This window comes from Littorina saxatilis, linkage group LG4 (assembly GCF_037325665.1).
Source record: "Littorina saxatilis isolate snail1 linkage group LG4, US_GU_Lsax_2.0, whole genome shotgun sequence".
In the NCBI taxonomy this organism is placed as follows: Eukaryota; Metazoa; Mollusca; class Gastropoda; order Littorinimorpha; family Littorinidae; genus Littorina; species Littorina saxatilis.
The window spans coordinates 58,284,738-58,307,199 of NC_090248.1; the positions used below are offsets into that span (position 1 = coordinate 58,284,738).

General features: G+C 42.5%; 2 protein-coding genes across 6 annotated transcripts in view; one reads left to right on the forward strand and one right to left on the reverse strand.

The window, feature by feature from the left end:
- Positions 1 to 72: 72 nt before the first annotated feature.
- On the reverse strand, positions 73 to 16,619 carry LOC138965202 (NEDD8-activating enzyme E1 catalytic subunit-like). 4 transcript variants are annotated; one of them, XM_070337329.1, is made up of 16 exons: positions 16,570 to 16,619; positions 14,334 to 14,499; positions 13,806 to 13,886; positions 12,205 to 12,287; positions 11,222 to 11,302; positions 10,918 to 10,961; positions 10,477 to 10,541; positions 9,116 to 9,271; positions 8,621 to 8,723; positions 8,143 to 8,256; positions 5,672 to 5,725; positions 5,339 to 5,375; positions 4,849 to 4,930; positions 3,475 to 3,575; positions 2,462 to 2,580; positions 73 to 2,152 (listed from the first exon to the last, which is right to left on the reverse strand). In XM_070337329.1, the coding sequence occupies exons 2-16, from the start codon at positions 14,433 to 14,435 to the stop codon at positions 2,022 to 2,024; spliced, it is 1,353 nt and encodes a 450-aa protein (XP_070193430.1). In that variant the 5' UTR covers positions 14,436 to 14,499; positions 16,570 to 16,619; the 3' UTR covers positions 73 to 2,021. The 4 variants fall into 4 exon arrangements, with proteins under 4 accessions (XP_070193430.1, XP_070193432.1, XP_070193431.1 ...); XM_070337331.1 differs by having other exon boundaries at positions 14,334 to 14,496; positions 16,570 to 16,606; XM_070337330.1 differs by lacking the exon at positions 16,570 to 16,619 and adding an exon at positions 15,152 to 16,039 and having other exon boundaries at positions 14,334 to 14,663.
- A 196-nt stretch (positions 16,620 to 16,815) lies between these two features.
- LOC138965201 (RNA-splicing ligase RtcB homolog) overlaps positions 16,816 to 22,462 on the forward strand; it is a 145,398-nt gene continuing 139,751 nt past the window's right edge. For both annotated transcript variants that reach the window (XR_011455352.1, XM_070337328.1), the window contains exons 1-5: positions 16,816 to 16,911; positions 17,551 to 17,706; positions 19,605 to 19,751; positions 20,190 to 20,238; positions 20,907 to 21,114. Coding sequence is in view for 1 of the 2 variants with exons in the window: in XM_070337328.1 (XP_070193429.1) it covers positions 17,617 to 17,706; positions 19,605 to 19,751; positions 20,190 to 20,238; positions 20,907 to 21,114 (494 nt within the window). In the remaining variant the exon portion in view is untranslated. The remainder of the gene's footprint in view (positions 16,912 to 17,550; positions 17,707 to 19,604; positions 19,752 to 20,189; positions 20,239 to 20,906; positions 21,115 to 22,462) is intronic.

Genomic DNA, 22,462 nt, shown 5'->3' on the forward strand with positions numbered 1-22,462 from the left:
GTGTGTGTGTGAAATTAAAAGTCTGTATGTAAGAGGCATAACTATGCAATCCAAAGCAACCTTGATAACGAATTGTTGATTTTTCATACTTTTATTCTCTGTGCTTTTGGCAATCACATCGCCACAGCCTCTCACACTATGGACACGCACACACCCACCCACACAATCAAACATACACTCACAATCGGCTGGTAAAGTTTTGTGTGGAAAATGCACTCAAGCACTCTTTTGGGCTATTAAAATCGTGGAAAAGAGAAAAGGTGTGCAGAGCATGGCGGGGTGATGGGTTGGGGCCAGGGAGACATGGGCGTCTTTGTGTCAGTATTGGAACAGGTTCATTTTGGCTCTTACACTCTGCATATTCACAACTCTCAGGCCTTTAAATATGAAACTTGCACATGAACAAATATTTGTATCACTTACAGTTCAGTCAACTGTATTCATATGTCCATCGGCAAATAACATGTACATGTATCTGGGTGTTTTCACTCCCATGGATTCATGATTCAAGTGAGACATATACCAAGTAGCTCATAAGTTCATACCACAAACTTCTTACACACACAATGCACACTTAATCACAGACATTGCAGAGACATACAGTGCATACAATGCACATACAACAGCTAGCGAGTGGAGCAGAAGCAAGACTGATATGCCAACCAGCTTTACAACAGTCTGCCAGCCAGGATTACTCAATTATTTCATGTATGTATTTTGCGGCTTAAAAATATGAAATTTCAGAAAACTTTCTCTTCAAACAGTTACACCTGCAGGTTCATACTCAGCTAGAATTACCTTTCCTGATGAATATAATGTGAAGTACCTTTCTTGATGAATATGTCAAGGATCTTTCCTTACAAATATAATGTCAAGGATCTTTCCTTACAAATATAATGTAAAAGACCTTTCCATACAAATAAAATACAATCCCTTTCGAATTTCAGTAGTGTGTGTGCGCTTCATATCAGACTGATCTCCCTTGTCTGCTGACATTGCCCGCCCTCTGTCTCTCTGTCCAAGCCACCAGTGGCTCAATTCGTTGTTGTTTTATTTTTGTTGTCAACGGCAGGTGGGATAGAAACACCCTCAGACACACACGCTAATGACATCCAACATAACATCTTTCAACCATTCTAACAAAGCTTCAGGAATGAAATAATGATGCCTGAGTATAGTCAGCAAGTTGTAATACCACGCTCTACTCTTAACAAACAGCTGTTTTCTCTCTCTCACTCTGACACCCACAACACACAGTTCACCTTCCCTTCTACTTCCCATCAGCTACAATCAACTCTATGACCGTCCTCACCGCTTGCTAATCTACAAATACAAATAACTTTGACTCTATAGTCACCAATTGGTAACCTACCCAGCTAGTTCTACCCTTCACTACTGTGTCATGCTTCCCAACAAACCTGGCAGCTCCCTGCCTTTACAGTAGCGCAGCGATAGTTCAGTTGTCCAAACAGTTTTCATTTTGCTAGGCTCCCCTTTTGACTTTCAGTCGTCAGCACAATATTCATGTTGTCATACTCCCCTCTTAGGGACTCTATACACTAGTTGAGCCGGCCAAGCTATCAAACATCAATATGATGCTGGTTCACGTGGCGACACTGTTGTATGTTGTCCTACTCCCTGTACACTCCCTGTACACTAACTTCAATCAAGGGCACAACTCTTCCACAGCACATACAAATCTCATTTCCGCAAAACATCTATTCAGCTAGCCTAACTTACATGCAGTTGATTCAGTTCGTGACACTGTATTTATGCTACCCTATTCACTTCCTACCTCACTCTCTGTGCACTAGCACACCTCTGATAGACCCAATCAGAATTCCAAGCTCTTGCAAACTTCAAAGCGTGTTGTACGGTTCTTTTGCGAAGGCAGATCGATGTTTAGAATTCTCGCCACTTTTGAAGTATAACAAAGAGCATGTTCCTGCTAATATCTCGCGAGAGCTATTACCAAACCGGTCTATTCAGCTGGCCAAAGTCTGCACTGACATGACGCCGGTTCAGTTGGCGACAGTGTTCTCGCTGTCGGCGCCCATCTCCATGTGTGAGGCCAGGTTGAGGGTGAAGGTCACAGCACTAGGGGTGGTGACGTCCGCTACGTACAGCTCCTGTCCTGACCTCAGGCCCAGCTCTGAAACATTGCACTGATACTGTACTACCTGCATTTTCCACACACACACACACACACACACACACAACCACACACACACACACACACACACACACAAACAAACAAACAAACAGCTCCTGTCCCGACCTCAGGCCCAGCTCTGAAACATGACACGTTGATACTGTACTACCTGCATTTAACACACACACACTCTCTCTCTTGCACACACACACGTACACATACTGAACTTGTACTTGTTCATTATCCAAATGTCAGATTCCACAGTAATACCGAAGAGAAGCAGAGCTGCAATCAAAGACACAAAAATACCTTTTAGAGTTTTCTTGAGGTTTTCACGTGTCCTCTCCTCTATAGACTTGACGGTCTGCATGTACAGCGTTTTGTTTTTGCCGTGGGCGCTGGTTGTGATGCCGGGAGACTTCATCTGACTGGGGAGCAAAACAACATGTAGTTTTAAGTCTCACGGGATCTAAGAAACACAGCGCTCTTCATATAAACTTCGCAAAAAAATTATTGCAACAAATTTCACACCCAGATAAAAGCATTAAATCTGTCGTTTCATTCAAATTTTATATGCCAGTTAAGGCCATACACTTGACTATCTGGATCATCCTTCGGATTAAAGATTTATTTTACAGGGCACACGTGACTGCCGCTCAAATAAGAGCACCCTCAAAATTGACTGGACAAAAACGGAAGGGCCCAATTACAAATGAAAAAAAAATCACAATAGGCAAAACTGTGCAACTTTTACATGCGATTTATTTATTTATTTATTTGGTGTTTAACGTCGTTTTCAACCACGAAGGTTATATTGCGACGGGGGAAGGGGGGAGATGGGATAGAGCCACTTGTCAATTGTTTCTTGTTCACAAAAGCACTAATCAAAAATTTGCTCCAGGGGCTTGCAACGTAGTACAATATATTACCTTACTGGGAGAATGCAAGTTTCCAGTACAAAGGACTTAACATTTCTTACATACTGCTTGACTAAAAATCTTTACAAAAATTGACTATATTCTATACAAAAAACACTTAACAAGGGTAAAAGGAGAAACAGAATCCGTTAGTCGCCTCTTACGACGTGCTGGGGAGCATCGGGTAAATTCTTTCTCGTCCCAACCAATATGGTACTCCCCCCAACCCGCGGGGGGGTTTTACATGCGAGAAGAAAGCCAAATCAATTATCTACCCCAAACAGGTTGCTTTGTTTAGCTAGCTTGCGTATTTCATGTGTATTTTGAGTGGTCAGCAAGTTGTATCATAAATCACAAAACACAGCGTGGTGTCACAAGTGGGATGGGGTAAGGATGACCACTCACTATGTGTTGCTCTCGATGAGGAAGGTGATGACGTCCTGAAGCTTGTCGCTCTCCGTGAAGGTCAAGGTCTGAGGAGCGTTGCTGCACAGCAGGCAGTCCTCCTGTGGGCACAGATAGGCTGTCACCTTAACCACTCAATAGGACAGGAAAATGCACAGATAGGCAGTCACCTTAACCACTCCCTACGAGAGTAAAATACACAGATAGGCAGTCACCTTAACCACTCAATAGGAGAGTAAAATACACAGGTAGGCAGTCACCTTAACCACTGGATAGGAGAGTAAAATACACAGATAGGCAGTCACCTTAACCACTCAATAGGAGAGTAAAATACACAAATAGGTACTTACCTTATTTACTCAATAACACAGTAAGTATACAGATAAGCAGTCACCTTAACTACTCATTGGACAATGATAGCACAGGGTGTAACATAAAGTACACATAAGACACACATCGTAGTGACCACACTGGTACAAGGAATACAACAGCCTGCTAACCAAAGAACAGAGACACAAGTAATGACACACAGGCATCAGGCTGTTGTCCTTCATGTTATACACTCCAGGAAGAGTTTATCCCCGAGTACGCTAGTACTAGGGCTCAGCAGACTTTAATTGTCTGTGTGTGTGTGTGTGTGTGTGTCTCGACTTAACAGCTTATTGCTGGGAAACTACTGGGCGCAGCTCGTTCAAAAGTTGATACACTAACTTGATAATAGGTCCGATTAATCGTATTAAAACTTCATAATGTTACCTGGGACCTAAATGCGAAATAAACCACAAAAAAACGACTTGGCGGTGGGATGAATTCGCGGTGCAACAGCCAGCCAGGCAGTCTGATAGAACGGTGCAAGGTCTCGGCCAACCAAGACTATGGCATACTCGTAGCAAAGCCGCCGAATGGTACCGTAAACCAAGAATAGTGACGTAATTACGTCACGGTCGAAAGTTTTTGACGTCAATGCCTCCCTGTAGTTTTTTTCTCTCGCGCGGTGTGTGTGTGTGTGTGTTCATTTTGTGCACATGTGTTAGTGTTACTGTTTGTGTGTGTGTGTGTGTGTGTGTGTGTGTGTGTGTGTGTGTGTGTGTGTGCGTGCATGAGTCTGTACTCGTGTGTGTGTGTGTGTGTGTGTGTGTGTGTGTGTGTGTGTGTGTGTGTGTGTAGAAAGAAAGAGAGAGAGGGAGGGAGTGAGGGAGAGAGAGTGTGTGTGTGTGTGTGTGTGTGTGTGTGTGTGTGAATGTCTGAAGAGTACTCGGGTCCAGCGCGAGCGTTTTTTACTGCTCTCCTTGAAATGTTGTGTACATGTATTGTGAAATCTAATTTTAACCAACTCCACAGATGAGCTAGCGAAGAGGAAGAGGAATGTCTTACTCGTTTCTGCGCCTCAAAGGTGTAGGTGTAGACGCCCTCCGTGTCGTTGAAGTTCATGTAGTTGTTGAGTGGCTGGCAGCAGCTGGCAGAGGAACACAAAGCATTTGTCTCAATACAGAGTTTGCTGTCACTTCTTGTCTTCAAACAGCATAGTTTTACCAGTTTCTTACACATATCATATACAAGATTTAGCCCTGTGTGAGCTTTGTCGCCACACAGAATGAATCATCAATGTTTACTCTTCTTTCAGTATGTGACAACTTCAACGGGACTTTATCTGAAGTATGCTGCAGATTTAATCAAAACTTGTTTAAATTCATGAATGTGTCACTGTGATGCACACATGCATGCATGCGCGCTCACATACACTCACACGCACACTCTCTCTCTTTCTCTCCCTCTCTTTCGTGTATTGAACACGTAAAGTAACAGTGTATCTGTATGTGAAGAAGCGTGTGCACCGCCCCGTGTTAAGCAGCCTTGTACTGACCTTGACGCCAGCTTGAACACCTCGGTGGCACAGGCCGCTAAAAACAGCAACACACAGAGTCAGAGTGTATCACACTAGTCAACATAAACAGCTAAACCATCCAAATCTTGTGTCGTTAAAACTTACAAGCATACTGCTGTGCTGTGGTTTTTGTTCATCCAAGGAAGGACAGTTTTGACATTGTATACTGTTCTCTGTTAGCTCATACACACTCTCACACTCCAACTGTATTCAACAACAACAACAACAACAACAACAACAACAACAACAACAACAACAACAACAACAACAACAACAACAACAACGGTGAAAAAGGAAAAGTGAGCAGCTTACCTGCGATAACAGCATTGGTGGAGGCCACGGCTGGAATGATTCTCTTCACAACGCCTGCAACACACACCACACTCAGCAACAACCAGCACACTTTATACAATACTGGATCCCTTTACTTGGAGATTTAAAACTAAAAACAAGTCGCGTAAGGCGAAAATACAACATTTAGTCAAGTAGCTGTCGAACTCACAGAATGAAACTGAACGCAACGCAACGCAGCAAGACCATATACTCGTAGCATCGTCACTCCACCGCCCGTGGCAAAGGCAGTGCCAGTGGAATTGACAAGAACAGCGGGGTATTCGTTGCGCTGAGAAGGATAGCACGCTTTTCTGTACCTCTCTTCGTTTTAACTTTCTGAGCGTGTTTTTAATCCAAACATATCATATCTATATGTTTTTGGAATCAGGAACCGACGAGGAATAAGATGAAAGTGTTTTTAAATTGATTTCGAAAAAAAAATTTTGATAATAATTTTTATATATTTAATTTTCAGAGCTTGTTTTTAATCCAAATATAACATATGTATATGTTTTTGGAATCAGAAAATGATGGGAAATAAGATGAACATAAATTTGGATCGTTTTATAAAAAAAATATTTTTTTTACAATTTTCAGATTTTTAATGACCAAAGTCATTAATTAATTTTTAAGCCACCAAGCTGAAATGCAATACCAAAGTCCGGGCCTCGTCGAAGATTACTTGACCAAAATTTCAACCAATTTGGTTGAAAAATGAGAGCGTGACAGTGCCGCCTCAACTTTCACGAAAAGCCGGATATGACGTCATAAAAGACATTTATCAAAAAAATGAAAAAAACGTCTGGGGATTTCATGTCCAGGAACTCTCATGTCAAATTTCATAAAGATCGGTCCAGTAGTTTAGTCTGAATCGCTCTACACACACACACAGACACACACACACGCACGCACGCACGCACATACACCACGACCCTCGTCTCGATTCCCCCTCTACGTTAAAACATTTAGTCAAAACTTGACTAAATGTAAAAAAGACTGTTCCCTTCAACAATGCAAGCTGACCAGAGAAAATCAAAGAACTGAAGCAACATCAGAATCCTAGCTGAAATAAGCCCTCTCTTTGACGGCCCACTCTCTCTCTCCGTTATCTTGAGCTAAGCCCTTCTTCATGTCCTTGTACAGCAGTACCTGTGATGTGTGGACCCACCCATGAGAGGACACCTCCCTTAAAAGGACACCCTCTCTTGTCCCTTTTTATATTATCTCTTCCAAAGTATACCTGTCATGACAGGCAGAGTTGCCAACTGATACGGATTTCCCGTATCGGATACGGATTTTTCGTGATTTTCGAGTGATACGGCGTATCACGGGGATTGATACGGAAAAACTTCATTGATACGGGAAATTTCAAAAATGACATTTGTAAAAAAAAAGGGGGGGAGAAATATTCCGATTGGACGAAAGCGTGAGATCGGTTTCCGATCACGGTTCCGTTCATGTTTTGCTGTTCTTGAATGAGCTTCAATATCCCCCCGGCCTCCGAGTCCATGTCCGATGCTGATATCTTCGCGGCACTTGGTGCAAAACGCGAAATGTATGCCGCGTCTTGTCGATTCGGAGATGAAGTCATACTCTTGTTTGTAACTCTTTTCAAATTTTACAAGAACTTTCGGGCGCTGGACCGTTGTTTTCTTCATTTTGTGGTCGTCTGCTGCTGCTTCTTCTTCTGCTTCTCATCCACATTCGACTGAAGCGCATGCGCTAGCCACAAATCTCGCCTATTCTCGTTTAGTTTCGATTTTGATCACAGCGTTTGTGTGACGAAGCCTCGCGCTAAACGAGATTTCAGAAGTGAAACTACGCCGAGTACAGGCGCTTGAAAATACACTCCAGTCATTATTAACTATACTCGAAAAATGTTTAATCGGGAAACTTTTGCACTATTCGGGAAAATCCGGGACTGGACATAAAATCAGGAATGTGAAGAATGGATTTTGCCTGTGTTCATTATAGTTTATAGATAAATCATGAAATGATAATAAGAAAGCATATTCAATACACATCACTTTTTCATACAATTCAAATCAATACTGATTTTAGTTCATTATCAGAACAGAAGCACTGAAATCAGTATTGATTGGCATTTTATGATGAAATTGATTGATCTTTATACCATGCACCTCACTACCATAAACATAACACTTTCAAATTCTGCCTTACGCGGTAATACCGCGGTGCCGCGCGCTATGTACAGTTTTTTGGCCTGATGATACAGTTTTTTGGTAATGTGATACAGGAAAACATTGATAGGGGTTGACATGTATGGACAGGCCACCTGCAATGTAGGGACACTTGGCTGGTCCCAAGGGTGTCCTTTCATCACAGGTACCACTGTAACACATTCTCAAACTACATGATTGTAAACAAAAGGACAATAAAACTTTAAGCAGAGGAATGTGACAATGTTATGACCAGAGGTAGGCACTGACCCTGAGTCAGCCTGTAGGTGATCCCGATGATGTTGTATTCCTCCGCCCTGTCCTGTGATTTCTGCAGGATCCAGTTGATGTGTTTGGGGTCGTCGCCGTCAATCCCCACGCCCGCTGTGCAACAAACAGTCCAGTCAATGATACAGTGAAAACATCAAAACATACTGTGAACGAAGATGACAAAGTTACAATTTGCAACAGATTCCACCCCAAGGTCTTCTTCAGATACAAACAGTCACCATTTCTTTTCTGCATTCCACTAAACATCACTCAGTGAAGGTCTGGGCTCAACAAATCGAGACATTGCAAACTTTGACAAAAAATATTGAGAAGAACCTGTAACTACAACATGAAATCACAAATATCCTTCAGTTGAACAAACACTGCAAATGGCAAAAGTGAGGGCTCAGTGCTACAAAAAATGTGTGTGTGTATGTGTGTGAGAGAGTGTGAGTGTGTGTGTGTGTTAGACACTCACCTCCAAAAGGTTCCTCCTTAGGCCAGAGCAGGATACGAACGTACTCTATGCAGTGTTCCGGCAGGCGAGGGGTGTGAGCGATGGTGCACAGCGGGAAGTTGATCTGCAAGGAGAAACAACATCAACTATTTTAACTGTGTATTTTTTTCATATCAACAGAAATGTAAAATCTTTCATCACAATGTGTTTTTCATTACAGTACGATGTCCAGTGGAGATATCAGGTTTTATTTAAATGAACACTTCAAGCAGTGTAAAGCTAGTGTCACGCTACTGTGATCGTACGATTTGTTCCATACAAGGCGATCGCCCGTTGACTCGCATGCAGCAACCCGTCACATGAGTAAAATTCACTGCTTCAGCAGTGTTACCTCTGGAGGGTAGAGGTCGAGAGTTACCTGGGGAGATGGTAGAGGTCAAGGGTTACTGTACCTGTGGAGGGTAGAGGTCAAGAATTACTGTGCCTGTGGAGGGTAGAGGTCAAGGGTTACTGTACCTGGGGAGGGTAGAGGTCGAGGGTGCACTCGACACAGGCGGTCATGCCAGGGAGCACAACCCTGGCGTTGCCCTTGAAGCCCTCCGTCCCCCCGTCCACCAGCGGTATGATGCTGCTCTGGTCAAGTTGACCGTCCTCGTAACGCAGCAAGCCGATCTGTGTAACACACATCACTATAACAAAACATGTCACCATGACTAAAAACATCAAATGAATAAGTTATTCTTTGTGCGGATATATTTTGTTACAAATTTGTAGTAAAACAGAAAGATAAAAAAATGCATTTTTGCTCACGTAGGACGATATCAAGTCACACGAAACAGATTGCGCACAAACCTGAGTGCAACTTCCATGAAGCAAATTAGCCTGACAAGACACCAGCTGGGAAAGCTTATTCATGTCTGACCGCAGCCTTGTTGTCAATCCTATCACCCCCATTTTGTGTATATATAGTGTATAAAGAAATCTGACAGTCATAATCTGTGTGTGTGGTATGTACCAGGCCAGAGAAATGTCTGGTGGGCTAGTGACTTTCTTCAAGTTACTCGTCCCACCGGCTTGTTACATTTTCGAGATTTGGCGTGATATCGCTGTGAAGCCATCCAGAATACAGCAGCAAAATGAAACAGACATCAAAACAGAAAGAAGCCATAAAAGCACGATAGCTGGACAGGGAGAGAGAGAAACGTACCAGCAAGACAGACAGGGAGAGAGAGAAACGTACCAGCAAGACAGACAAACAGGGAGAGACAGAAACGTACCAGCAAGACAGACAAACAGGGAGAGAGAGAAACGTACCAGCAAGACAGACAGACAGGGAGAGAGAGAAACGTACCAGCAAGACAGACTGACAGGGAGAGAGAGAAACGTACCAGCAAGACAGACAGACAGGGAGAGAGAGAAACGTACCAGCAAGACAGACAGACAGGGAGAGAGAGAAACGTACCAGCAAGACAGACAAACAGGAAGAGAGAGAAACGTACCAGCAAGACAGACAGACAGACAGGGAGAGAGAGAAACGTACCAGCAAGACAGACAGACAGGGAGAGAGAGAGAAACGTATCAGCAAGACAGACAAACAGGGAGAGAGAGAGAAACGTACCAGCAAGACAGACAAACAGGGAGAGAGAGAAACGTACCAGCAAGACAGACAAACAGGGAGAGAGAGAAACGTACCAGCAAGACAGACAAACAGGGAGAGAGAGAAACGTACCAGCAAGACAGACAGACAGGGAGAGAGAGAAACGTACCAGCAAGACAGACAGACAGGGAGAGAGAGAAACGTACCAGCAAGACGGACAGACAGGGAGAGAGAGAAACGTACCAGCAAGACAGACAAACAGGGAGAGAGAGAAACGTACCAGCATGCCGTTAATCCATCGCCGGGCCACAATGGAGTCCAGCCCACACACCAAGATGTGAAAACCTGACAGAAAACACAAAATAAACATCACAAAATCAGTGGGAATTAGGTGTGATGATCTTAGACATGTTTGAGTGCTTATTGGGCAAATCGTCAGGGAAACAATTTGAAGGAACATTGCAGGGTAAGCTCCAAGAACAGGGACTATAAATTCCAGAAATTAATATATTTTCTTTGCAAATGGTAATGGGACGGTCTGCATAGAAAAGTCATAAAAACTGGCCCCATGCACAACGCACTCACAACACTTGACCAAGTAGGCGTATACACTGGACAGTCATGTGCGTATGTGTTCACAAAAAAGACTCACATGCGTCTGTCAGTTGGCTGGGTCTTTTTCTTTCTCACATGTTACGATGACAACACACACAGCACTCACCTGAATAGAAAGGCTCATCGTAATCCTGGATTTTGGCGTAATGTCTGGACTTGAGTCAAGGATTCATTGTCTTTAACACTTCATTTCAAAGCATAAAAAAAACTCCGGAAAAAGAAATTCGTATAGATCTGACAAATTGTCCAGAATCTCACTTAGAAGACACAAGCGAAACAATAATTGTCCCTGAAAAAGCATCTACATCAATAAAGGCTGCATACATGTACATTATACTCACACTCACAGGCACTGAAAGCTGACTAACTCTCTCAAGTATTTTAATACACCGAGATGTTAAAAAGGATACGCTGTGACCTTACATCCTGGTACTCTGGCGTTGACAAATGTTGCGGCCACGTCCGCTTTGGGGCTGCCCACATCTTTTGGTCTGAGAGAAAAGCAGTGTGTGTAATACCACGGGATAAACCATCAAGACAAGTGACAGCAACATTACATAAACTTGCTAGGCAGAGAGAAAAAAGGAGACAGAAAAACAAAACAATTACAAAGAGGTATAGCTACTGTACTGACTCTGTACAGTGTAACAACTGCACATTATTTATGAATTGATTGAATACTGGATTTCCCTTCTTTCTGCCATGTGACATCAGAGGCAGACTCAAACTTGTATTTAGACAGCTGGCCAGACTACGCATGTTTGTGCCTTCAATCATGAAAAAATAAAAGGAATTGCCAAGCTAAAATGCACTGATACAGAAATGCTATTTTTTTTTGTGTGTGGCCAAAATATGATAGTTTACATAGATCGAAACAAATTTAATTTATTTCCTCTGAGTTTTATGACAAAATTGTTTGGTTTGTTTGTTTGTTTGCTTAACGCCCAGCCGACCACGACGAAGGGCCATATCAGGGCGGTGCTGCTTTGACATATAACGTGCGCCACACACAAGACAGAAGTCGCAGCACAGGCTTCATGTCTCACCCAGTCACATTATTCTGACACCGGACCAACCAGTCACAGCACTAACCCCATAATGCCAGACGCCAGGCCGGCAGAGCAGCCACTAGATTGCCAATTTTAAAGTCTTAGGTATGACCCGGCCGGGGTTCGAACCCACGACCTCCCGATCACGGGGCGGACGCCTTACCACTAGGCCAACCGTGCCGGTATTGTTTGGTGCAAAGTACCTGACAATAAAAACTACTGCTCAGACCAGTGAGAGTAATTCAATGCACGCAGTAGTAGTAATGCTTTACAACACCACAAAGAGAAAAGCTACTTGAACTACAGTGTAAAATGCTTGAATGATGATACAATGTAGTTTCTACCTGAAGAGAAACTGTCTGTTGAGGTTGGAGACGTCGATGGTGTCCATGTCTATCACGTGGATGTCCCTGAAGCCCATTAAAGCCTGCACAACACACACACTGTTACATCAATATAATATATAATATACCCCCCCACCCCAGGCAAATGTACTTGTTTTGTTATAATTGCTCCATTCAAAGTTGTCTAAAATCATAAGTTACCCTTATTCTGCAACCAAGGGCAACAACTGTTGTCTGCTAGAGCCAAAGGTAGATAATTCACAAATCAAACTTGGCTATCAGATAAAGCATTTGACACAGTCAGAGATGCTAGGTACTGAAAACGCTTACCCATCTAACATTTTTAAAGGGAAGCAACCCCATCACCAAAAAGGCTTAAAATAGCCCTGGTAATGAGCAGGTACCCTGGGAGTTACCTCCCATATGGTGGATACTACGTCACTTCCTCTAACAACACATAGTAAATCATACGGCTTTAAAGAATTAAAACCATAAGCGGGGCAGGCGGGAGGGCCTACACTATGTGATTGGGGTAAGTATATTCAAATGAAAATTTATTATTAAAATTTGACATTAAATTACATATTCTTACTCCCAATCACATATATAGCAGATAACACCAACAAGGCGGTGGGAAAGAAAAAATCTAACTCCCTCTTAAACCTTGCCAGAAACTGGCCCGCTCCCAAAAAAGGTGGGAAAGAAAAAATCTAACTCACTCTAACACCCTTGCCAGGAACTGGCCCGCTGCCAACAAGTTCCTAAAGTTCCAAGAACGTGAAGAAACGCTCACCCCCCAAGCACACCGTACTGCTTCTCTGCATTAGAGTACAATCTAACCCAGGAAAGAATCAAAGTACCCCTGGGTAGTGACATAAGAAAACGTCAAGAAAAAACCTGACTGCGATCTTAACATCGTCACCCATAAAGCATGCTAAAGAAGGATGCCGAAACCAGCAGTCTAGCTGCTCTCAAAAGAGATGGTAACCAGATATCCTCTACTCGTTGATGCAAAAGCAGAAAGAGATAAAACGAGGAAGCAGCTACTTACAAAAATGCGTAAGCAACCAAAAGTGCGGAAGTCACAGCGGTCTACAGTGATATGTAATATGCTGTGACTTTTGTATGTTATGAACATAAATCTCGTTTGAAATCAGAGAAATCAGAGAAAAAATGTTCAATAATTTACCTCTAGACAAACTGAATAAACTGCTATGTGAACACAAAGGTTGGCAACAGCAGTCAGACCCCATCACAAACACTTCTCTACAATTGACAAGTGTCTAATCGGTGACGTAGAAGAAACGTCAAGTTACTCTAAATAGCCCAGGTCAAGGCCGGCAGACAACTCTGTCAGTCAGTGCAGAGAAGCTGCTGTAGAGGGAGACTACTGCGTCACCCTGTCACCTAAAGAAGAAGACTGACAACAGAAGAAGACTGACAACAGAAGACTCAAGAAGACTGACAACAGAAGAAGACTGACAACAGAAAAAGACGGACAAGACTGACAACAGAAGAAGACTGACAACAGAAGAAGACTGACCAACAGAAGACTCAAGAAGACTGACATAAAGAAGAAGACTGACATAAAGAAGACTGACCAGATCTTTGAGCAGCTCACAGCCCAGACCCCCGGCTCCGATCACCAGGATCTTACAGCTGTCCTGCATGAAGCCCAGAATCTGAAACATCAGTCACCAACACAAGGAATAAGCAAAAAACAACCAGCAGAAGATTTACAATGACAAGAACACACACACTACAGACACCCCCCCCCCCCCCCCCCCATTCTAACAGAAAGACAGAAAAAATAGAGCGATCTGATCATCAATAAATCTGCTTTTATAAAAAAGTTGAAAAAGGTGAACACATGGACATTTTCCAGAAACAACTGTCAGGATTTTCAAGCGCTGTGGCAAAGTTATGCCTCAAACTGTGACCATGATCAAGTGATCACTGCCGCAATGAATTGTGAACTCTGATGAGTTCAAAAGAACTCTGCCACAGCGCTTGAAAATCCTGACAGAGTTACTTCAGAACATCGTCTGTTATATTAAATAAATTAAAAAAGACAGAAACTTTACTGTTCAGAAACACATACACACACACACACTACACAGTGTGCTCACCTCAGAGCTGGGTTCAAAATCAGGGTGAGCAAAGGGTCCTGTCCTCTCCAGCAGTCGCTTGATGTGGTTCCACCGACCCGACCAGTCCATGTCCCCCGACATCCCTCTCCTGTCCTTACAACTCACGTACTGCAGTGAAGAACTCCACACCACCTTCCTGGTTCTACTGCCGATAAATAAAAAACGCTCGCGCTGGACCCGAGTACTCTTCAGACTGGCTCGCTCAATAAATATAAATGTTTGGAATGTCTGTGGTGTGAATGTTGGTTTCTGACCAGAAATGCAGATCTATCTCTGGCCGATTCATAGATTCAACCTACAAACTGCGACCTCGTTTGTTTGTTTGTTTATTTGTTGCTTAACGTCCAGCCGACTACGCAGAGCCATATCAGGACGAGGAAGGGGGGGATGAAGGGGGCCACTTGTCAAGCGATTCCTGTTTACAAATGCACTAACCCATTACTTGTGTCCCAGCAGGCTTTAGTAAAACTAAATTAATACCTACTGGAAGATTACCAGTTTCCAGTATGTTAAAATAGGCTTAACCTATCTACTGCTGGACTTACATCAGAACACTAACAGATTAAACTATACATGAATCGCGAGACAAGCGGCAAGAGAAGAGTTTTTTGGAAAAAATACAGGTGAATGAGCAAGAAGGCAGAAAAAAGAAAAGAATTCATGAAGAAAAAGAGAGCATGACAGGAAAGAGGAACCAAAAATCTACCTAACAGCAAACTAGAAAGCTCCTGCGGTTCCAAAAACAGGAGGGGCCTTTAATTTCATAACCGCAGTGCCCCACTGCGGGAAACTGCGACCTCATCTGTGATCAGATATGTTTCGACAAGCATTAAACGGATGAAATTAACCACATGCAGTTTATTCTTCAGAAAAATGCAGCGATACGCACCCCAAAAAATGGGTTGGGTTCGGTGATTTGTACATAAACGTCTTCCTCGCGATAGATTCGCTTATTATTTTGTCTTATGAAGCCGTCATCAACACGAACACAATGATTGCAGAAGCAAACTCTGTACCTACACGACCGAGACACAAGACTGATTATTTCACAGCTGCAATGAGAATAGAGAACAAAGACGTTTTGGGTAAGCTTACTCACGTCAGGTCTTCACTGACAAGCTAAGAACAGACGGAAAATTCCGAACAAAAGTAAATGACGTCAAAGTCTCTTTCGCTTTGCGTGTAACTTTGTCATGACGTATTTTTGTGTGCCGCGTTCGGCTGTTCTATCAGGTCAATGGCTGCGTGTTGCCCCGCCGGTGTGAACTCCTCCTACGGCCAAGTCGTTTTTGTGGTTTATTTCGCATTTAGGTCCCAGGTAACATTATGAAGTTTTAATATGATCAATCGGACCTATTATCAAGTTAGTGTATCAACTTTTGAACGAACTGTGCCCAGTAGTTTCCCAGCAATAAGCTGGTAAGTGGAGAAAGACACACAGACACACAATTAAAGTCTGCTGAGTCCTTGTACTAGCGTACTCGGGGATAAAACTGTGTTAGAGTGTCAATTGAATCCAGTTAGACCTGCAAGGTTTTGTCAGTAAGTAATAAAGGCATGAAATGATAATAGTTAGGAGTAAGAATCAGGATACCATTTACCAGCTGATGACACTTTACTAAATTTACAATGATCTAACTTCTAAGCTCAACACGTCATCAAGTATGAAGTAACTCAAAATCTACTAGTACTAGACACACATGTATACATTGCAAGTATCACAAGTACTTAAATGTATCCCCCCGGTATCACAGTTTGGAGAGAAAGAGAGAGAGAGAGAGAGAGAGAGAGAGAGAGAGAGAGAGAGAGAGAGAGAGAGAGAGACTCAGACTAATAGAGAAAGAGAGAGGGAGAGAAAGAGAGAGGGAGAGAGAGAGGGAGAGGGAGATCGAGAGAGACTCAGACTGAGAGATAGAGAAAGAGGGAGAGAGAGGGAGATCGAAAGAGAGACTCAGACTGAAAGAGAAAGAGAGAGAGAGAAAGAGAGAGAGGGAGATCGAGAGAGAGACTCAGACTGAGAGAGAAAGAGAGAGGGAGAGAGAGTGAGACTGAGGGAGATCGAGAGAGAGAGAGAGACTCAGACTGAGAGAGATGGGTATATTGACTTCAATTGTGATATGCTCAGGCTAACGTTCTGAACACTTTTTTGACGATGGAGGAACGTCATAAGTATTACGCTTCCTGCACGACAAAGCTTACGATCTAGACTACTCACTTGCAGTGCCTTGGACCTTCCTCTGCTGTCTTTCCTAACCGGAAGACTGAAGAAAGTTTCACACAGAATGGGAAAAGTATAGTTTAAGAATAGAAATAAGCTAGCACAGAAAATAAACAACTGCATCCTATTTTAAAACAATACAATAGAAAATGCGTACAATTAAACAAATATAACTTTTAAGGTGGCTAGTTTTGCAAGATGATACTATGAACAGAGTTTCTTTTTAATTCTTATCACACTTCATTACTATCTGGTGCCAAGAACGGCTACTCCAATACAAGTTGACGACGACGCACATTTCCACGGTGGTGCAAGATTTTTGCGTGACTTGCAAAGCAAGTAAGTATTTGATGCGATATCTTGATGCAGATATTCTTTGTTCTTCGTATTCTCTTTCAAAATAATTCGCTCTATCGTTCGTGACTTCCCTAGTAAACAGATAGCGGACAGAAACAGCAGCATCGCTGGTGCATCAACTGTCAAGTTGCATAATGGAATGCAGCGCAGTCGGGCATGCTGACAGGGCAGTTATACGTTATAGTGTGCCAGAGAAAGGCTCAGATTTCGCTTTCATGTTCGTGTGGTGCCTGTAGCAATGGAATTGATCACATTTGGGGCCTGTAGCATGCAAATCAGGACTTGTCAGTGAAGGTTGATGTGTACGTGTTAGCTGGAGTGGAAATGATTGAAGTTTCTTCTTTAATCAATAATTAAATTGTCACTCGAAAATCGTTGAGTGACAGTCATTGGATGTCAGTCTAATTGAGTTTGATGTTGCATTCTTTCAAAACCATTCGGTACTTTTCTTTACATGAGCTGTTCAACGTATATTTTATAGACAGATGCATTTTGTTAAATTTTGTATTCATTGTCACCAGCAAGATTTGCCCACCGGACACTGCAGAATCAGCGCTCAAGTATGACAAATACAGACCTCGATATAGCTGCTGACTTGTTTCCTTTCTTCCTTTGTCACAGACGTTTATCAGACAGGAGGTGAGGCAGGTTATTGGGAACGTACGGGAGCACTGATCGCGGGTCACGATGCGGTCGTACAACGAGGAGATGAAATACCTGGAGAAAATGACACCCTACTGCTGGAAGATCAACAAGGGATTTGTCGACAACATGAAGGTTCGCTTCGCCATCTTGTCTTTCTGTCTGTCTGCCTGCCTCACCTCCTGTCTGTCTCTCTCTCTTAAACTGTGTTTAGTTTGTTTTTATTTAAAAGGAGATGTGACAACATTAATAAACAATAAAACAAACAAACAAATTAAGTTATTAATAGTAATACACATGAGAAGAAATCTATATCTTTGGGGAATAACATCACATCCCGACATTTTTTCTTTATCTCCTGTTAAGAGATTTATACTAATTTGATGAGAGAGAGAAACAAAAACTTAATTTTTTTAGAAGTTGGTACATAATCTGATCAGTTGGTTTTATTTTTGAGTCACTTGAGAAAAAGTGACTCTATGTAATCGGTCAGTGTTAGTCTGTCCGGCCGGCCGTCCGGCCGGCCGTCCGTAGACACCACCTTAACGTTGGACTTTTCTCGGAAACTATCAAAGCGATCGGGCTCATATTTTGTTTAGTCGTGACCTCCAATGACCTCTACACTTTAACGATGGTTTCGTTGACCTTTGACCTTTTTCAAGGTCACAGGTCAGCGTCAAAGGAAAAATTAGACATTTTATATCTTTTCTCGGAAACTATCAAAGCGATCGGGCTCATATTTTGTTTAGTCGTGACCTCCAATGACCTCTACACTTTAACGATGGTTTCGTTGACCTTTGACCTTTTTCAAGGTCACAGGTCAGCGTCAAAGGAAAAATTAGACATTTTATATCTTTGACAAAGTTCATCGGATGTGATTGAAACTTTGTAGGATTATTCTTTACATCAAAGTATTTACATCTGTAGCCTTTTACGAACGTTATCAGAAAAACAAGGGAGATAACTAGCCTTTTCTGTTCGGCAACACACAACTTAACGTTGGGCTTTTCTCGGAAACTATAAAAGTGACCGGGCTCAAATTTTATGTGAACGTGACTCATTGTGTTGTGAATAGCAATTTCTTCCTGTCCATCTGATGCCTCATATAATATTCAGAACTGCGAAAGTGACTCGATCGAGCGTTTGCTCTTCTTGTTGACTTGGGGAGGGGGGGGGATCGAAGGGGGATTACTCTTTGGTCCTGCTATTAATTCTATTGCATCATGAATCCACATTGAAGCTAGCACTTCTTGCTCTATGACTGTAACGTTACAGCTGCTACAGCAGCATTACAGTCATAAGCAAGAAGATCTAGATATTATATATATATTATATAACATAGGACTAGACTACAAAGAATAGCCTAAGACTTGACAAAGAGACACCGAGCACGTCTATCACAAAATAAAACATTGAAATGTCAAATTAAAAAAAATATTAACTTTAAGAGCGAAGAGTCGCAAAAGGTTGCCTACGTAACATTCAGTGTACATCTTGTTGCTACATGTTGACTCAATGTTATTTATTGACTCACACGGATGGATTTGTTTGTTACTTCACACAGACGATGTTTGTTTGTTTGTTGTTTGACACAACCAAAAAATACGTTTTTGTTACCTATAACTAGTTCAGTTTGTTTCCCCTGACTGCATTTTGTTCGGAATACGCTCTAAATGTGAAGCAAAAAAAGCTTGTTACTATATACTATGGCTTTTTGTTATCTGTCTTGTGTTTTTAGATCCCATGTTACGTTAAACATGTGTGATGTTACACAACTTTCCGACCACCCCTCGTATCTAAAAAGATTAAACTTTAATCTTTTGTTTAGCATGGCAACTTGACATATATGTCTATATCTTTCACATAAACCGTAAAAACAACCTATTCAGACACTTTCAATTTCCATGAGGCATGTCACACTTTTGGTACACAGCTTTATGGAATGACCCATATATTATATGTATGAGCGTGTCTTTTTTGTCCATGATATATTGCATGTTTGGGTTTTAAACATTGTGTTGAACGTTCTCCAGGTTGACGGCTATTTCTACGTCAATGAACGGCTGGAGAAGCTGATGTTTGACGAGCTGAAGCAGTCGTGTAACAGCAAGGGATTCGGCGGCTTCCTGCCCGGCATGAAACAGATTGCGAACGTGGCCGCCCTGCCTGGCATTGTGTCTGTGAGTGCTGTTTGTAACCTGTGTGTGTCTGTGTGTGTGTGTGTGTGTTTGTGTGTGTGTGTGTATGTGTGTGTGTGTGTGTGTGTGTGTGTGTGACAGCAAGGGATTCGGTGGCTTCCTGCTTGGCATGAAACAGATTGCTAATGTGGCCGCCCTGCCTGGTATTGTGTCTGTGAGTGCTGTTTGCAACCTCTGTGTGTGTATGTGTCTACTGTGTTTGTGGGTGTGCTGTACCTGTGTGTGTGTGTACCACTGTATGTGTGTGAGTGTGCGTGCATGTTTGTGTGTGTGAAAGATTGGGTGTGTGTGTATGTACGCATCGTGTGTGTATGCGCGTGTGCATGCATACATGTGTGTGTATTAATGTATGTATGTGCTGGCATGCGTTTTTACTTTCCTTCAGTTTTCATGCTGATGTATATTTGTTGTTTGTTCCAGAAATCGATTGGCTTGCCTGACGTCCACTCGGGGTATGGCTTTGCTATCGGTGAGTTCTGGTATTAGTTACATTTTGATAACAGTTGTGTCACTAGGAAATGTCATTGACTGTGTTCTGAGCTGTTGTGCATGTGGACTAGCTACATAGCTTACACGTGGTGATTGCACAATGCAAAAATTATGCTTACAGCTTGGATAATGTCTTGTTCAGTAAATCCAAAAACAAATAGCCTGCCAACGTTCCAAGATTCAGAATGAAACAACAAGAAATTTAAGTTGTTGGAATGTTAAATTATTGACCAAAAAACGTTACGTTCACAAATATATCGACCCAGCGGTCTTTTAAGTGCACGGACAAACACTAATTACACAACACTAATTACACAACACTAATTACACAACACTAATTACACAACACTAATTACACAACACTAATTACACAACACTAATTACACAACACTTATCTTGACAAAATGTTGAGCGGGTTGCAGTGAAGACACAAGCGAATGAAGCAATGGGTTTTTTTTTTATTCTTGTTCAGTAGTTACAAGCCTTTGGGTATCATTAATTTACTGAAACAAGATAATATAGATCTACTCGATCATAATGCTAGTATCAGCGTTGTCTTGTTTCACACGTCACTTAAAAGCTTATTCGCCCAATCCCAGACTGCCATTTTGTTGGTGTCAATAAACACTGAGAGTTGTGTGTCTACAGGCAACCTGGCAGCGTTTGACATGAGTGACCCCAAGGCGGTGGTGTCGCCGGGCGGAGTGGGGTTTGACATCAACTGCGGCGTGCGCCTGCTACGCACCAATCTGTGTGAGCAAGATGTGCTGCCCGTCAAGGAGCAGCTGGCCCAGTGTCTTTTTGACCACATCCCTGTCGGCGTCGGATCCAAGGGCATCATCCCCATGCACGCACAGTGAGGGACAGCGGCTTTTTACATACACTCACTGCTTCAGCCAGTTGTGGGGCAGTACAGTAAAAAAAACAAAAAACTTTTAAGCCCTCCAACAATCTGAGAAAATCAGGTCTTCTAAAGGAGGGCGTCTTAAAATGGAAGTCAATTTATAGTGACTATGAAAAAAAAAGTAAGGTCTTCAACTCATTGTCTCCCAGGTATATCCGTACCGACTCATATGGCTCTATCTGACTAGGTACGGATATATCCGTTCAGACTGTTAGCTTCAGTCGCTTCCTGTAACATCCATCTAACGCCTGCATTCCAGCGTGTTGATACACTGTTTCTACACAGTTACTGTGGTACCTCCCTTTACGACCCCTCTCTTTTACGGGTCCCTCAATATTACGACCGACTTTTCTCTGACGGATTTTTTCTCCTTCTTTGTCTTAGTATTTCTCACCTCCATATTACGTCCCCCTCTCTAATACGACATACGACCATCCAGGGTTCCACATCACGTAGAATTAAGGGTATAATACCCTTTGACCCTCCAAATCACGTACGAGATGCTCTCTGAAGAGGTATAAATACGTAACTGTTTTCTTCCAAAGAGGTAAAAAGAAACGTACGAGTCAAACGCTGATAGGGTATAGCCTTTGCTAGTTTACAAGCAACAGCACGCAGGCCGCCTGCTCTACCGAGACCACTAAAGTACACGCCGTGTTCGTGCCACTCCTCTGTCGACACTGACACGCCGTGAAGCAGAGGTTGCCTCCCTTGTCCTCAAACTGCGCGATATCTTTAAACTGTTCATCTCGATGGCACTGTTCGCTTTAGCCTATCCGATGCTGTCGCCTGCTCAAAAAAATGCCTCGCAAAACGCTCTGGGAAAAAAATGACATTTCATGGATACACCGATTGTCACTCATACCCTGTGAAAAATCTGGAAGGGGTATAAAAACCCTTTACTTTTTTCCTGAAAGGGTATGAATACCCTTGACTTTTGGGGTTGTGTGGAACCCTGACCATCCATACGTGAACTTATAACGACTTTTCCCAAAATTATCACGGGTTTGGTTTACTCTAACTTATATCTCCAGTCGAGTGAGTAAGCGATACGGACACAAACACGTGCTGACATCCTGTCTGTGTACAAGATCACTTAGGCACGCTAACGGCTGAAGCCATGGTTTTTCGTTTCTATTTCAGGTCATTACTTTATTTTGAATAGATAAAAGTCATACGCCAGATGTCTGCTTCATTTTGCAAAGAACTGTGCAGGAACTCCTACCTTTTAAACACGCAAAGTGACAGAAACGTTATGAAAGTAATCCGAACATCGAACCTTCTTCTCCTCTTCTTCTTC